Source organism: Panthera onca, chromosome C1, assembly GCF_046562875.1.
Source record: "Panthera onca isolate mPanOnc1 chromosome C1, mPanOnc1 haplotype 2, whole genome shotgun sequence".
Taxonomy (NCBI): Eukaryota; Metazoa; Chordata; class Mammalia; order Carnivora; family Felidae; genus Panthera; species Panthera onca.
The window spans coordinates 119,962,893-119,980,373 of NC_138346.1; the positions used below are offsets into that span (position 1 = coordinate 119,962,893).

At 45.7% G+C, this 17,481-nt stretch overlaps 1 protein-coding gene and 1 long non-coding RNA gene across 4 annotated transcripts in view; one reads left to right on the forward strand and one right to left on the reverse strand.

Annotated features, from left to right (window-relative positions):
• TBX15 (T-box transcription factor 15) overlaps positions 1–16,215 on the forward strand; it is a 104,267-nt gene extending 88,052 nt beyond the window's left edge. For all 3 annotated transcript variants that reach the window (XM_060626737.3, XM_060626736.3, XM_060626738.3), the window contains exons 7-8: positions 3,518–3,615; positions 13,728–16,215. In XM_060626737.3, the coding sequence (XP_060482720.1) occupies positions 3,518–3,615; positions 13,728–14,512 (883 nt within the window). In that variant the 3' untranslated portion in view covers positions 14,513–16,215. The remainder of the gene's footprint in view (positions 1–3,517; positions 3,616–13,727) is intronic.
• On the reverse strand, positions 5,852–13,802 carry LOC132673844 (uncharacterized). Its single transcript, XR_009608231.2, has 2 exons — positions 13,714–13,802; positions 5,852–7,310 (listed from the first exon to the last, which is right to left on the reverse strand). It is a non-coding gene; the product is annotated as an uncharacterized LOC132673844 (long non-coding RNA).
• Positions 16,216–17,481: the final 1,266 nt, after the last annotated feature.

The window sequence follows — 17,481 nt, forward strand, 5'->3', positions numbered from 1 at the left end:
GTGATGAATAAGTAAACAATGTGCTGCTCACGATAAACTTTGAATAGATGTCCAAGTGGCCAAAGATGTTAATGGGTAGTTGGCAAAGACTCTTGTAAGAGAAGATGAGGGTAGAAATGACGGGCCTCTGATAGGGGACTCAGACTTGGAGGTCAGAAATTCTGTGACTGGAACAGAAGAAACCAAAGGAAAAGTGAAACTCCTCTGAGACCTGAGTCAAGAAAGGCACAAACAGCTATGGAAACAAGTCCCACTTCTCCAATACCAAAGGAGTCCTTTTGTCTTCAGAGTCCTGATTTTCCATCAAGTTGTTTTTTTTAAGTTTTACGCTGGCTACAGTTCATGAAACAATGGCTCAGTAATAAAACACAGGGTGAAAATTCACTCCTTTTTAATGAATTCAGTGCACGTAAATTGAGTCTTACCAGGCAATAGGCATCACCTTAAGCACTGGGACACAGAGAAACATGGGATCCAAAGCAGACATGCTAGTGATGGAGAGGGAATTTATTCCCTGGATTACCTGGAACTTATCTTGCCGTGGCCCATCACCCAAGTCTGATACATAGAACTAGTACTTTCTAACAATTAGATCTATCCAGTGAAGCTTCATGGAGTTTGAGGACAAATAAGATGTGGCATATAGTAAACAAATAGGATTAATTTTTCTAAAAAGAGACATGCTTTGCATATATAAATAGATTCAGGGAGTATCCAGGATAATTCTATGAAGGATGGAGCCACGGCCAAGTGTGGTGAGGAATGTGTGGTCTTAGTCATTATTTTTTGGTAGTCATGACCCCTCCCCCACCACCCCACCACCAAAATGAATCTTGTGACCGACCCCTGGACTGGATAGACCATGGCTGTGTCCATATGTGGAATCTCATACATTACATTCTTAACGGCTAAGGAAAGTCTTCCTGAAGGGGATGTGGAAACCGTCTGGCACTGTCACCGTTTACTCATTGGTAAAGGAACCAGAGGGTAAAAGTTACATCAGAGATTTCAGCCCAAGGTCAGAAAGAACTTTCTAACGTCTGTTAGAAAACTGAGTATTTTCCTTGGGAAATGCTCCAACAAAGGCTGAATAACCATCCAGGCTGGCATCACAGGAAGTAGAAGTAGGTGATACCCAGGAATTTCCCTTTTGTTTTTTTATTAAAAAAATTTTTTTACTGTTTATTTATTTCTGAGAGAGAAAGAGAGACAGAGCACAAGCAGGGAAGGGGCAGAGAGAGAGTGAGACGTAGAATCCAAAGAAGGCTCCAGGCTCTGAGCTGTCAGCACAGAGCCCGACGTGGGGCTCAAACTCACAAACTGCGAGATCATGACCTGAGCTGAAGTCAGACGCTTAACCGACTGAGTCACCCACGCACCCCAACTTTCCCAATTTTTAAACCTATTGATTCCACGACTCAGTCTTTCAGTTGGATTTTAGACTTGGACGGATGGGCAAATGGCCACTATCCTATAGAGAGTTGACTGCTTAAATAAAATCATAAATACCTTTGCCACAATCTTTTTGCCTGTTGTGAAAATGAAATCAAAGCTTCTTATATTTCTTTAATAAACACAATATTGGCAAGTATAACAGTGTATTATTGTCACTTCAGTCTTCTGTCACTTTATTAGGAAATGAGAAGGGACTGTTCTTTGTCCTTGAGCTAATATTTTGCCCCTCGTTAGTACATGTTCCTGAGAAGAATGGAATCGGAGGTGGAGCAACAAAGGCCTTGCCATTTGCAGGGAGCCTGCCGTGCCATTAAAGGGAATCCTAAGATGTTCTGGTGGGTGGCCAGCATTCCAGAGCAAGGCAGTGAGATCTAGGCCGGGCCTATCTCTTTCTTACAACCATCAAAGCTCGGCATGCCTTTATCTGCCTATCCCCTTATTATTGTGAACTCCCTAATTGCCTGGACTCTTTCTCTCCACAAATAGTTTCATGTACTGTATTCAGCATTGATGTAGGTGAGTATGTGGACACGTCTTCTATTCCTACTTTTAACAGATTAACAGCTAATAAACACCATGCAACACCCTCTCTTCTCAACCTCTTCTAAAAATACAGAGTTCGATTTGCCAACATTGGTGTATTTAAAGCCTCCAGGATTCCAGGGAAGACTTTAGAAAGTTAACTGTGCAAGTAAGGGCTGTTCAGAGAGGAGATTTTCCAACATAAAGAGCCAATCAGTGTATCAGCAGCTCATCTGAGAAGAACCTCAGGGGATCTTATAGTCATTTATAAGGAAAGGATATTTGTTCTCACTTAAAATAAAACTTCTCACTTTGTTCTTGGTCTGCAGGACTGAAGACAACTCTGGAAATGTATTGCCTAGGGAGCAGGACAGGCAGCGTGTTTTCATCTCAGGAGGGAAAGCTTGTCTTTTCTGGGAAGGGACGCCATGTTACCTTCCAGTAACTTTGCAATGAAAGGACTATGTCACCTTGTTTTCTCTACCCTCCTTGCCCTGCCTTCCCCGTAGTCCCTGAACTTCCCTTCCCTCCACTTAGAAGTGAAGCAGTTAATTTTAAAGAAAAGTCAATAATCAGAAGCTATGTTCAAAGCTTTAAAAGAAGCCCCAGCCTGGACTCTGTTCCGAGGACTTGGAATATCAGCAAGAATATGTCTGAGATAACTTGGACAGTTATGTTGAAATTGTGCCCATCAGCACCTCATATATATGACAGAGAGAGAATTTATTGATGGGTAAAGTAGGCACTGTGTGCATATTTCAATTAATGGAACCTCCAGTATCAATGAAACAGAGAAGCCTTAATGTATTCGTAAAATCCTGGATGTTTCCTGTGGTCTGACTGTCTCAAGTAAGTGACCCTTTATTGATTAATAATCAATCAATAAACCAGCTTGATTATTAGATGATAAAATACAGGTAAATATTTACAGAAAGGTCTTGGCCTTTTTGCTTGAGGTATAGTTTCTGGGACCAAACCCTTTCTTTGCCTTCAGGTGGGTGTTTTTTAAGGCAACGGAAACTCAAAGTGTATCTGCCCTGCTTGCCTCTGTTGATTTAAGAAGGCTGTAAAGCCACAGCGATTTGACAATTTCATTGACTCCACATATTCACTGATAGAGCTGGGGCAGTCTGTGTCTGTGTCACTGTGGTAATTATGACATCGTCCTGTGCTAGAGAAACCGGCAGCGCTACTCTCTGTTCAACTCCATTCGTGATATTAGTGACCTTGACCTTTAACAATTAAGGTGGGTTTTTTTTTTCCATGCAGACCAGACATCCTTTGAAGAAAGCTCAGAGGAAAAGTCCATCATAGTTACGACTTACTCGCAAATAATCTGAATTGGTTCAATTTCTTCTTCCTTTTGCATTTCAGTGTCATCTATACCTTGCGCTCTTCCAGATGAATTGCCCCCAGTGGTGATATCTCTCAGTGCCTATGTCTATACCACTTCTCAGACAAATCACCACAGATCTTTAAAACGTCAGTGCATTTCTTGGCGTTATTTACAACTCCCTTTGCTGACTTTTCTCCTTGGCAGGACCGGACTGGAAGCCATCATGGAGACTTACGCGTTCTGGAGACCCCCTGTGCGCACACTCACCTTTGAGGATTTCACCACCATGCAAAAGCAGCAAGGTAAAGTCGTGGGGCACGGCCTCTGCCTGGTGATAGTGCCGAGGAGAGTGGGAGCAGAACTGAATATAGCACATCTGGCCCCAAGCCAAGCCATGAGTTACACCCGTTCTTCTAGAACGAAGAGTACTTGGTAGCGCCCTAAATAACCAAAGCATAACCACTTGCACAAACAAGCCAGTTCCAGAGGCAGCACGCTTTCACTCTTCCTAAAAGCAGGGTTAGGTTCACGATTATGATGGTGGTGAAATTATTACTTCTACCCCTGAACGTTCACATAGCCCTTGGTACTCGAAGAGATCTTCATAATATCATTTATTCCTCATGGCAGCCTTATCAGTTTTCTTAATCTAGTTTTGTAGATGAGAACAAACTCGGCCTGCACAACGGCAGTGAATTGCTCAGGTCTGACAGCGAGGGGGGGGCTGCCACAAGCCTGTCGGAGTCTCGCAACTTGTGTTCCCTCCTGTTCTTGTTTACGTGGAACAACACCTGCCTCAGGTTGATGGGCTGGGTGGACTTTTTCCTTACACTGATTTGTCCTTTCTTCCAGTATCTGCCCTCTCTGGCAGCTCAGGTTGGGAAGCCTGTGGCCTGTGCACAGGTGACTCGTGGGCTGACCTCGACTCCTTTCTTCAGTCCCATTGGTGGCTCTTCCCAGCACAGCCCCCGTTCACCTGGGGAAGCTTCCAGAGTGTCAGATGCTTTATAAGCCTCCCTCTCCAACCTCCTCCCGTCCCAGAGTGGCATGGGCCAAAATTACAGACAAAGCGTATTCTGTTCTGTCACATGGCTGCTGTTAATAGAGCCCCGAGTTTTGAAATTGTGGCTCTGCCATATGGGAGACCCTTCTAGGACTTGATGATACATTATATTACATTCCCCTCCCAGGGGAGCTTCTGGTGGTTTGCACGCTAAATTAGGTTTTGTAACCTAAATTATTGCGCTCTCTCAGATTGTAAGATAAAGCGATTGAAAACATAGGGTCTGGAGTCAGACCGCTTGGGTTAGGCTCTTCCTAGCTTTGGGACCTTGACCAAGTCCCTAATCCTTTCTGATACTTAGTTTTCTCATGTGCAAAATGGAGAATTTTTGTGAGGATTAAATGAGACAATGGAAACAGGGGAAGCACTCACGACATGCTAGCTCTCGTGGTGGTGGTGGCGGTGGTCGTCATCGCCACCATCTCTGTCCCTCTCTGTCCCTGTACATGGATACCTGAGAGGCAGATGCATCAGGGACGAGAGATACTGCCTTTCTGATGATTAGTTATTTAAAACATGATTAGACCATTCACCTTCACAGGGATCTGGTGAGGCAAGTGATCCAGAATTTCTGTCTCTCTCTCTCTCTCTTTTTTTTTTTAATAAATGGAGGAGAAATGGAAGCCCTCTGCATGAAGCAGCCTTCTCCTCATAATCCTGTGAGAAAAGAAGGGTCAATGCATCTTCAGGGTGTTGCTATTGCTTCTAGGCTCTCGTGGCCCTTACGAGGCAGAGGTATTCTGACAGTTGGGAAATCTGGGTCTCCATCTTAGATGGCCACTACCTCTCTGTAACCTTGGGCAAGGTACTTCTAGTGAATCTGTTTTCTTCACCCACCAAAGAGGGGTAATTTTTTACAAGATCACTTATGTAAACACACTTCATAAAGGGACATGTGTCATTCTCATGCAAAGATACTTACTTGATCCTGTTTATTTCTGAGGTGGCTCCTTGCTTCTTTGCCCTTGCTTTATGTTGATTTTGCAAGCTCTAGCTAAGCAAGAGTTTGTATCATGGAGGCTGGTGTGAGAATGTTGGCAGGGGTATTGCCAGTTCTTGAGAAGCAGGCATGGGTGGGGACATAGTGTTCACTGCTGTGTTCTCAAGAACTGTCATAGGGCCTGGCACCCCGGAAGTACCTAATGAACAATGCCAAGTGAAGTCACTTGGTGGCACTGTGGCTCAGGTAGGCAGGGCCACTGTCTGATACACGTGCTTGGAGCACAACTACCTAGTATGTGTGTAGATGTGGATGTGGAGTGATGACTGGGGTTGGCAACCTGTATTTCAGCAGCACGTGGGGCCGTTAGGCAGGCACAGGCACAGGGAACTGGCATGAGTTGCTTAGGTGTGTAACATGGCCGGTTTCACGGTGTTTCTATCAAAAATTTATCCATATGATAAATTTATTGTTGACACTTGGGAAACAATGGTTTAAGAGAAACTGGACTTTTGAAGCAAAATGTCACACTTAATTAGGGAGTCCATTTTTTATTGGTGGGGGATGAACTTGGAATTACTAGATACATATGGTAGTGGGATGGGGCTGGAGGAAAAGCCAAAATTCTGTTCAATTGTTTAATTGGAATCCATTTTTGAACTATACATTGAACTTGATCCAGATTCTCATTATTAAAAAATATGTGGCTTGGTTTCTTCACATTAACAAAGGACATAAAAGAAACAACATTCACTCCCTCCTCCCTTAAGAACTAAGAATTCCGGTAGCTCTGGACAGTATCACGTATGAAACGAAGAAAAGAGACATAGCCACCTGTGTTGAACTGTCTCGTGTCTTAGAAGGAGTAGAAAGTGATGACCTTCTAGAGGAAACTTTGGTGGCAGACTGATCTTGTAGTAATTCCCTTTTGGTGAAGAGAGTATTGGCAGTGTTGACACGAAACCTAAGCTCCACATAATGACTGACTTACCCAGTGTCCATATAACCTCACTGCTTCAGACACATGAATATCTGGCATGTCAAATACATGGCCCTAAGACTGTTTTCTACTGCTGCTTCTGCTGCTGTTGCTGGAAGCTAGACTCTTCTGTCTGAATGAGGTTACAGATGCTTTTTTCATCCCGTCCTTGCTGTCATTTTTATTTCTCTTTCGTGAAGACCCATTTGTTGGTAACATTGCAAGGAAAGCCCTTAGTTGAATTAGCCTCAGTTTTGCAAAAACCCAAATCCTTCTGTTTAAAAAAATATATTGAATGGGTATTCTATGTAGTTGTTTTCTCCTATGGAGAAGCATTCATGGGATTCATTATCCTCTGCCTTTTACACAAAGAGAAACCGAGGCACAGAGCAAAGTCTGCTCACATATCTGCAGGTAAATGGTGGCAGAAGTGAGCTTAGGATTCCGAAGTGCGTCTCCATCTTGACAGGGCAGTTCCCTTTCCATTAGACCACATTTGATTTCTTCATTCTTACTAGAGCTTTGATTGTCCACAACATTGTTTTTTAGTTTACACTTCCAATTGATGTTTTCTGGCCAACACCTTGAGCATTAATTCTAAATAGGTCGATATTCTATTTTTATGAAGTCAAGTGTATGGTCTTACCTTCAGATGTCTTCATTTAGAATCAGCAAGGGAGTTCACATGTTTGGAGAGTCTGGAGATAGGATTCTATTTCAGGAGGGGCTTCTGCCTGAACACTGCTAGTGGCAGGGACAAAATAACTAACCAAGTAGGTGATGCTTGGGGACGTTGACTGAGGCAACACAGGTAGAGAAGAAAAAAGAAGAGCCCAGGTCAGTTATGGCCAAGTGCAGTCCTGTTGTTCTGATGATATATACAGTGGAGCTGTTTGTATGGCCCAAACCGAAAGAGCTTGTGTGAGCACCATCCGTGTCCAAGGGGCTGACAACTCTTGTACCAGGAAGGAACCATCTTGGACCAGTGACACCAGAGCTGACAGTCCATCTCCATCTGTGGAAATAAGGAGACCTGCCATTTATGGAACGCTCCCTCTTCCTCAAATGGTAGCAGACATCACCAGAAAAGATTGGGTCTTTTAATGTTTGTCAGGCAGTTAAAAGGATATGAGCATTTCTGTTGGTGCTGGGATTTTCATCAGCTTGATTTATAACAATTAGAGGTTGGTCCTGGAAAGGGATCAGAAACTGAGAAATTCAAACCAGTAAAACACAGGGAAAGGGGACAGTTCAAGGGACAGCTTGTCTTTGAATTACTGTGGATTACTCTGTAATGATTCTGAGATAGCTACTTACACAGATCTCATGTATCACTGAGGTGAGGAAGGATGGCTGTGAGGAGCTCGTGACAGGGATTGACAGGGTGTCTGAACTCAGTCCACTAAAACAGTGGCGACATACATTTTGTTTTGTCCCAAAGTCCCTGATGCTCAATGTGTCCAGAAATCTAGCACACGATTTACCATACAGACTTGGCGCCCTCTCCTGGGGGAAGAACACCACTATATATATGCATCATCCTGGGTGTTTCCCTGCCTCCTTCCCCACCGTAGGTAGCCCCCATCTCCAAGTTCTGGAATCTGTCCACACCTTTAATCTCCCTTGCCACCACCTGCTCCAGGCTCCCACCTGACTTCATCCTCAGACCCCCATGGTGGTAACATAGCTGTGAGCAGCAGTAGACCTACATCTTAAGTCTCAATTTGAGGGAAAGGGTCATGTGCCCCTCTTAAGGTTTCTAGCAAAATCTCTGAGTCTCATTGACTCAAATTGCATCACCCCCGAACCAATTACTGTGGTCAGGGGTGGGGAATATGATGTGTGGACCATCCAGCTCTTAGTCACATGCCTTCCCTGGAGGTAGGGGTGGAGAGCTGAGAGTGGGGGACGGGGGGGTTTCTCAGTGGGAAGCTGGGTACTGTGGCCAGGAGACAGGCAGATCAGCCCTCAATGGCAATCACAATCGGTGTGTACATGGCCGCAGGGAAGGCAGTAAAACAAGGAGCAGAGAAAACAGACCAGTTCATGGAATGTGAAAAAACAGGGCCACCCCAGCTAGGCAAGGTGGTAGGTGTGAAACAGGGCCATCCAGGAAACAGAGAGACTCAGAACCCAAAAGACCAATGTGAAAAATGAGAATTGGGTGAATATATTACAAGCTAGATTAGGGGCACCAGGTAAGCATCTGACTTTGGCTCAGGTCATGATCTCACGGTTTGTGGGTTAGAGCCTTACATGGGGCTCTCTGCTGTCGGCACAGACCCTGCTTCTGATCCTCTGTCTCACTCTCTCTCTCTCTCTCAAAAATTAACATTTTAAAAAAAGGAAGAGGTCTGGATCTATGTATATCTTTAAGCTTTATGGAGAAAGATGCATTAAGAGTCTTTCTAAGATTGAAACCACACAATTCTCATTAGCACTATAATGTTTCACATTTGCATTCTAAGAAGGGCCCTCATTTCAACTAAGGGTAATTCCATAGTAGGGAGGAATGGAGTTGTGATCCTTAACTTTATGGCTTTTGGGTTTATTCCCTGGGATCAGTCCACAGGGTGCTGACATCTTACCTTTTCCCTGTTTGAATGCCTCAAAGGCGGCTACTCAGGGACACAGTGATCCCACATTCTCCAAGGAACACATGCCACCAAGTTATATGAGAGAAGAGTCTGGCTTACGCAACCAAGTAATTACATGGAAATTTATTCTTTACTAGCCCAGATGGGGTCTTGTTTTTACTGTTTTTCATTTTTTTTTGGGGGGGGGGAAGCACAACAAAATAAACCCAAAAGGAAACTGTATGTGAACGCCTCCATATTACAATCTGGAAGTGATCAATTTAAAGATGCAAAAGTCAGCAGGTTTGGTATTCAGGATTTTCATGGTCACATTGTACTTGTCTTCATGGTACACAAGTATATTCTAGGTTATTGTCCTCGTATGGAATCACTGCTAAACATGTATTCTTTTTGGTTATTTTGGCTGTGAGCCTTGAATATTGGAACAAGTTAATGTTGAATATGAATTTCAATGAGTATCTCCTCACTTGGGTCCATGGGTAAAACAAGATGCAGGGAGGTGGGGCGGGTGGGGGATGGGTCCTGGAATACCAGAGAGTTTTCATCTACTTAGGGCATTACATTTTAATCACCTCTCAGACATGGATTAAGGCCTCTGGGGACAGTGGGAAAGACACCAACCTACCTATTTGTGTTCAATTCTGCTTGCTTGATCTGAGAATAGAGACACAGAGCATGGAATTTCCATTCTAGGCAGGGGTGAGGCGAGAGGGAAAGATAGTTCAGAGAGGAAACAGAGCTGGTTTAGCCTTTGGGAGGCTTAGTGGGCCCATAGTGGTCACGGGCCCAGTGCTCTGTCATTTGCAACCATGGAGGCTCCTCCAGCCTGTTACATCCGGGCATCTAGCTGTGACATATGCTCACCAGAGTGCGGGGAGGCCAGACATGCTCAGCTCCATGGACAGAAGCCAACACCTGAGAGTCTCCCTATCAGAACCCAAATGCCCTGTGATTCCTTTCTCCTTCTTTCACTCCTTCTTCACCGACGGAAGGGAAGAGAAAAGGAAATAAATATTTAATGCCTTTGTGCACTTTGTATTATATGTTATTTCTTCTGTTTCTCAGAACATCCCTACAAAGGTAGATACCCGAAATTCCATTTGTATAGAGAGAGGCTAACTTGCAAGGTCCCGTAATCAGTAAGACAGCTGGGCAATCCAAACGCTACAGCCCACACTCATCTATTAAATCAAGCTTCAGTCAAGAAAGACCCTGAGAGCATTCAGGACCTGGCTGTGGCAGAGGGGTGAGGCGAGAATGTTATACAAGAAAGGGAGGTGTGCTTTTCTCTGAGAGGCAGCTCTGCCCCCTTTGTATCAGTGTCGCCTGGCCTTCCACTCTGCCCTAGCTCTTCTGTGATGAGAGGCCTCAGGCAGCCGAGTGTTGAGATGCACAGGGAGGGCAGCCTGCCTCCTTATGCTTATTTAGCGCTTGGCTGGCACTTCCGATCTTGTTTGACAGCCGACAAGCTGTTAGATCATGCGAGAGTAAAGACTTCTCGGTATCTCGTTTGCTTCTCTGCAAAATGAGTGCCGCAGTCTTCTCTTTCTACGTGGACTTTGAAAACTAGCTGTCGTTTGTATTGAGTGCTTTAAGTGCACAAGAGCACTTCTTCAAAGTGAATGGAAGCAATGTGACCTTCTCCTGGACAGGCTTGCTCCCCGGCTTCAAACACTGGTTCATGTGGGGGCTCCCGCCCCCTGAAACTCAGCAGGCCACCAAGTCTCATTTCCAGGGAGTGTCATCTAAAAGCCAAAGCAAGCTGACTACAAACTTTTTAACATGTACCTCTCATCTGCTCAGCAGAAATCCCTGTGACTTGTTAATAGCTCCCTTCTTACTTTTTGTAGTGAAACCAATTGAGGCCTTAAATCAGTACCATTCGTTCCATCTCGGGCCATCTGAGAAAACCATTTAGAGTTGTAAAAAGTCATCTGTTGCATCTTGCGCTTCCTGCTGCAGGGCGAGGGCCAGTGCCTGACAGAGCGAACCCACAACAGGACGGTACAGTGTGCCGAACAGGGGGTCTCTTCGGGGACCCCATAAACACCAGATCTGGGAGAGCAAGAACGGACCTTCAAAGAGAGGAGACCAGATACATATCCCATAAAACACAAACCTCTTTACAGCTGGAGTCAAGTTTCTCCACTTGCGCCACAGCGCTGCTTTCACCGAAGCTCATAGTGTTTAGGGTGGAAGAGGAGGAAGATGTGTGCAGCATGCCGCTTGCAGAAAACGAATCTCTGACCTTCCCCGGCCGGCCCTGTCGCCGAGGCCACGCAGTGGTCCAAAAACAAGAAGTGGGAGATGTTCTTCCTCCTCCTTCTCAGCTGTCCCCTTCCCAAACTCCTTTATATTAAAAGGATTCCTTGAAAAGTCCTTGTTGGCCATGCACACTTTTGTGTAAGTTTCATCCTCAGACGCAAATAGAATTCTGCAAGGATAGAAAGTGAAGCCTTATCAGTTTGAGACCGTCTTTCAGAGATGAGGAGAACGAAGAGGCAGGACACGTTGCCTGTGGTCATGAGCCGGGTGGAGGCCGGCAGACCTAGAATTTGTCTGGGTGCTGTTCCTATGACTGTCAGCTGCTGGCTTCCTTCTCCCAGGGGTGTTGACAATGTTGGCCTTCTCTCAGTTTGTGGAATAAAAATCTTTTCGCGAATCCTCTTAAAGGAATTTAAGGCATGAAGAAGAAACAAAAGAAGGAGAATTTCCTGAAATGACTCTAACTAAAATCAGCTCCTGTTTGTAGTTCTACCTTGGAAGTTTCATGGGGGAAATTTTTGTCACCAAGGAAGAAATGATACTGGTTGGGTTTTGTAAAAATTTAACTCTAACAAAGCTGTTGGCAGGAGCTAAGTTTGTACTTCAATACTACTACCATATCTGTGCACGTAGGCTGAGGCTAAAAATTAACTCTGGGTTTCTCTTTGAGGTATCTGCGTCTTGGTGTGCACATCTGGATCCTCCTCCCTGGCACACTGCGGATGGTTCCTCTGTATCTCAATATCTCTGGAATCCTGCTGGTTTTCTTCCCATTTCTCTCACGGATAAAAACCTTATTCCTGTTCCTTTCCACTTAAAATGTCCTTTACCCTTTTATAGCAGATCAGGTTCCTCACATGAGTTGTGGATGACCTGAAGATAACCAGGCTCGTGGCAGAGGGGGGGGGGGGGTAGCTGTGCTTTTAAAGAACTCTGGAAAATTCCCAACCTTGCCCCGAAGGAGGGAGTCCATCATCGGAGGGTCTCTGCTGTGGAGGACAAAGCAGCCTCCTGTTCTGGAATTCAGATGACAGCTCCAGCGGCCCCAGCAGTCCCCACTGTCTTTGCCAGTGGGCAAGGCAAAAAGTGGTTGCTACCCTGCTGCTTCCTAGCCCTGGGAAAGGAGAAGCTTGGAAAGGCCATTCTTTTTTTTTTTTTTTTTTTTTTTTCCTTTGGCTTCTGAGAACACATTTGAAGTAGGTTGGGTTGAACTGGCCCTTCATCTGTTGGTGCATCAGCCGCCAATCCAGTTCTAATATCCACACGTCAGAGAAGCAACTCTTTCAAACACAGATACGGGGACTTTAGGAGATGGAGCTGGAGTTCCTCTACCCCAAAGTGTGGTCTCTATGCCAGTAAGCAGCATCAATCTCAGAAATGCACGTTCTCAGGCCCTGCCCCAGACCTATAGAATCAGAAACTCGGGATGGTGGGTGGGGACAGTCAGCAATCTATTTTAACAAGCCTTCCAGGTGATTCTCATGGCCCTTAAAGTTTAAGGATTGCTATTCTGGGTACTTTGAAAGAAGGAATTTGGGTTTTATCATTGCTTTTCACCCCCGGCTGCACATTAGAATCATTTGATTGCTGTTTAGTTGGTCTGAGGTGGGATCCTGTCACTTAAAGCTTGTAGCTTCTCCTAACTTATCCAATTCAATATCTCATCTTCTGGATAAAGAAACAAACCCAGAGAAGATAAGTGATGTGCTCAGGGTCAGCTGGGGGTGGGGGGGGGGGGGTGATTCGTGTGGCAGAGCTGTGAGGGCACAGGTCTCCTGACTTTGTGACTGTCTGAACCCCTGCCCTCACAAATATCCCAAATCCACAGACTACATTTACAGACCTTGTTCCAGTCTCTGAGACTGGACAGGGTCTTACAGAGGGAGATTGGCAGACCCTCTGGATTATGATGATTTAGTTACAGGTTAGCTCTGCTTTATGCTAACCTAGCTCTTCCGGTTGTACTCATAATACCTCTCATATGACAGAACTTCAGGCCAGTGCCTCCCTTCCTACTACCTGGGCCCCTCTCAGTCCTCAACCTTGACCCAGTGCCCCATTTCCTCTGTGGGTATGGTCCTGAGACTTGGTATGCTGTGTTTTTACCTGGAAGACTAAATATGGCAAAGTCTGCAACAGTCCCTGGTGAAAACATATATTTCATGCCTTTCCACTGAGAACGGAAGAAGTTTTGTGGGGGGATTTTAATGCTGAGTACCAGAGGTCTTACTGGAAAGTGAATTTGTTTCTTCTTCGTGCCTCAAGTGAGAAATGGCAAAGTGAATATTTGAAGGTTTTTTTTTTTAAAGACTTTGAAGGCATTTACACACAAACAAAAGTTTAGTGTTCTTTTGTGTCATCTCTGTCTTTTTTGGAGAGTGTGTGTGTGTGCACACGCGTGTGCCTATGTATGTGTGCACAGATAGAATCACTTAGGTCTGCTGAGTTAAGAGAAAGCTGTGGTTCTGTAAAAATCAGCCCGTCTGGGACATTTGAGGGTACCTCCTGCATGGCTTGCCTCTGGCCTGGACGGGCCTCTGTCTCAATGGTATTTACCTTTTATTTTTCAGGGGGCAGCACAGGCACTTCCCCGACCACCTCCAGCACTGGGACACCATCGCCTTCAGCTTCTTCTCACCTTTTGTCTCCATCCTGTTCTCCTCCAACATTTCACCTGGCCCCCAACACTTTCAACGTGGGCTGTCGAGAGAGCCAGCTGTGCAATCTAAACCTCTCTGATTATCCACCATGTGCCCGAAGCAACATGGCTGCCTTGCAGAGCTACCCGGGGCTGAGTGACAGTGGCTACAACAGGCTCCAGAGTGGCACTGCTTCAGCCACTCAGCCCTCCGAAACCTTCATGCCTCAGAGGACTCCATCCCTGATCTCAGGAATACCGACTCCTCCCTCGTTGCCTAGCAACAGCAAGATGGAAGCCTACGGTGGCCAGCTGGGGTCCTTCCCCACTTCCCAGTTCCAGTATGTCATGCAGGCCGGCAATGCAGCCTCGAGCTCCTCCTCACCACACATGTTCGGGGGCAGCCACATGCAGCAGAGCTCCTATAACGCCTTCTCTCTCCACAACCCTTACAATCTGTACGGATACAATTTCCCCACTTCTCCGAGGCTAGCCGCAAGCCCGGAAAAACTGAGCGCCTCTCAAAGCACTTTACTCTGTTCTTCTCCTTCCAACGGGGCCTTTGGAGAGAGGCAGTACCTGCCCACGGGGATGGAGCACAGCATGCACATGATTAGCCCTTCGCCCAACAGCCAGCAGGCGACTAACACCTGTGACGGCCGGCAGTACGGGGCGGTCCCAGGCTCCTCCTCCCAGATGTCCGTGCACATGGTTTAATGGCCAGGCCGAACAGCACGGAGCCGGGGCCCCAGAGTCTCCACGGGCAGATCCTCCTCTTTGGGAGCCCAACGCCTTTGAAAAACGGGAACTGTGTATTTTTTTTTCTTTTTTCTTTTTTTCTGGAGGAGGAAAGCACATCCCGAAGAAGAACAAAAGACCTTTAAGCCACTGAAGGATACTTACTATGTGGAATCATCTCCGACTCAGTGGCCATTCTCCTGCCTTCCCAAACCTTAGTTTTATAAAGCATTGTCTACTCTAGAGTGGCCTTTGAAGAAACTGAATTATCATTTTATAATAATGTTAAGGGAGATGCTAGCATGTAGCAGCCATAAAAATTTACCCCCACACAAATACAGACCTACCTATACGTACACACATACATACATGCATGCATGCACACACACACATACATATTTGCACACAAACTTACCTACAGCGATACACACACACACACACACACACACACACACACAGACTTGGAACTGGGCGAACTCTGTGGAGGGGGGCCCAGGTGGGTGCTTTCACCAAGAATCGGTCTATGTACAACGCTAGATGGACTGGGCCAGCAGTAGCTGCCAACCTTTCTCCCCTGCAGCTTACCCTGTTTCTGGAATGAACTGTGTATCCTGGAACCCCCCTCCTACCCACAAGGGTGGACAGACACCACCACTACAACTGGACTTGGCTTCCTGAAAAAAGATGGCTTTTGAACTTTGGCTCTCCTAACTCTGTGTTCGATCGCTGACGTTCCCAGTGGTACCTGTGAAAAGGGAGTAAGAGTAGCCGAATGAGAAAAGAGGAGAAGGAGTAGTGGGCAAGAGAGAGGCGGAGAGCAAGACTGAGAGAGGAAGTGTGAGCAATGGTGAGAGTGACAACGCACCGAGGAGATTGGTTTGGGGTCGTTTCTCTCCCTCCCCCTACAGGTGATAGAATCATGGCGTTACCTAGGAGTAAGCCTCTCTGGCACACTGTGCAGAGTCAGGGCACTGGAGAGAGGACCCGGGCAAGGAATGCACTTGGATCCCACAGCTCTGACCAGCATGATCCAGAAGAGGGGTGCGCTGCCTGGGAAGTGCCGATTCCAGAGCGCGAAGCCTGGCGGGGGAGGGGGAACAGGAGTGTGAAGAAGGAAGGGTGTTATAATCCCGACAGATGATACCAAGAGCAGAGGCGACAAATCGAGGCCTGGCCGTCTGCATGCCAGATCCAGACACCTGACCTGGATTGCCTGCCCCGCAGCCCCCGGGGCAGGAGAAATCCAGTCACGTTCCAGGGAATTACAGATGGGCCTTTCTGCATCCTTCCACCTGCCCTTAGGTCTCCATTTTTATCAAATAGTTTATTGCATTTTGAAGTTTGGGTTTTTTTCCTTCATCTTTCCCTTTCCCCTCAAATCCTTTAATGTTAAGAAAACAAGTAAAGTTTGGTGCAAGCTAAACTTTTTAAGTGGTGTGGAAATGCAAATAATACCAAGTAATACAGATATTATTAAGATTTTTGGTTTTGAGGTGTTGTAGATAAATGTATTTATGTGCCTAGTGGGGAATCCAATATTATGAATATTAAAAAAGGGGGCAATAAAAAGGGTATGTAAAATATGTATGAAGTAAAGGTGTATAAAAAATTTGCCCTTATGCACGAAACTGTTTCTAAGTGCCAAGCACAGAAAGCCGCTAAATAAAATCTTTGCAATTGTTTCCTGTGTGTTTGTATGGAAAAAGTAAAAAGTCTATGCGTTTCCATTATGCTTTGTAATAAGCACAGCACAGTCATCTATACCACTTTATGTGATCTCTGTGTAGACCTCATGAAGTAGATATTACCATGCTCATTTTATGATTAGTAACTGCGCTCCAGAGAGGTTGAGCGGATTATCCAGGATCACAGAGTGTCAGAGAGGGAGCCAGGACTTGAAACCAGGTCTAACTCTGTGGGATGTTCACCTCTCACATTAGCTGCAGATGCCAGTGAGTCTAACAGCGATCCTCACCCTGGCTATGTGCCCGGCATGATACCATTCTATGACTACCTCCTCTCATTCTCCCACTGTTCTGTGAGATATTAGCTTATCATCATTTCATAGATCTGGAAACAAACTTTAAAAAGTTTCAGTACTTGATAAAGGCCCTCAGGTAGCAAGTGATTGAGCTGGCGATTTGACCTCAGGGTCCTGCAGGGCCCCAGCAGTCCCATGAAGCACTTGGGCAATCAGGAAAGAAATTCTATCCAAAGGGAGTGAGGGGAGAGTGACTCTGAGGCTGTTTAATCATAAATTTATACCCCCCCCCCCCCTTTAAACACACCACCGCAAGACCAGAGGCATGATTTTGAGTTCTCATGCACCAAATGACTGATAAGAGACTAATAAAGTGCCTCAGGCTGTTCACTTATAAACACTTCCATATTCTCTCATTTGAGCCTCACAGTGTCCAAGGACAGGGTGGGAAGTATTGTTTTTGCAAATGGGAGATGAGGATTCTTAAAGTTGTGACCCACCAGTGGATTCAACATGGATGGGAAGCAGCAGAGCCAAACAGCAGAGCCCCCTGCTCTCCCTCCATCCTGGATCATTTCCGGTTGACAGCGACGTTGGGAGTCCACTGACCCATTTCATCGGGGCTCGATTTCGGGGGTCAGGTTGTCCATGAGCACACCCACTCACTGGAAATGAAGCTTGGTTTGGGGGAGTAAAAACTTCTCCAATCATTGCGTCAGTTTTATAAATAACTTCAAAGACTGGCATGCCAAGTTAATTCCATTAGCTATCACGTGGTTGCCAAAATAGCTGAGATAATGGCTGGATCTCCATTGGGCTAGATCCCCAGTCTCAATGGATTGTGGGTATGACATATCTCAAGATTTAAATAGGCACTATTTACTTGGAAATCTTGCAGTCAATCCTTGGCTTCATGATGGTAGATAGAAAACAACTACATATAAAGCTTACGGTTATTTCTTTCTGA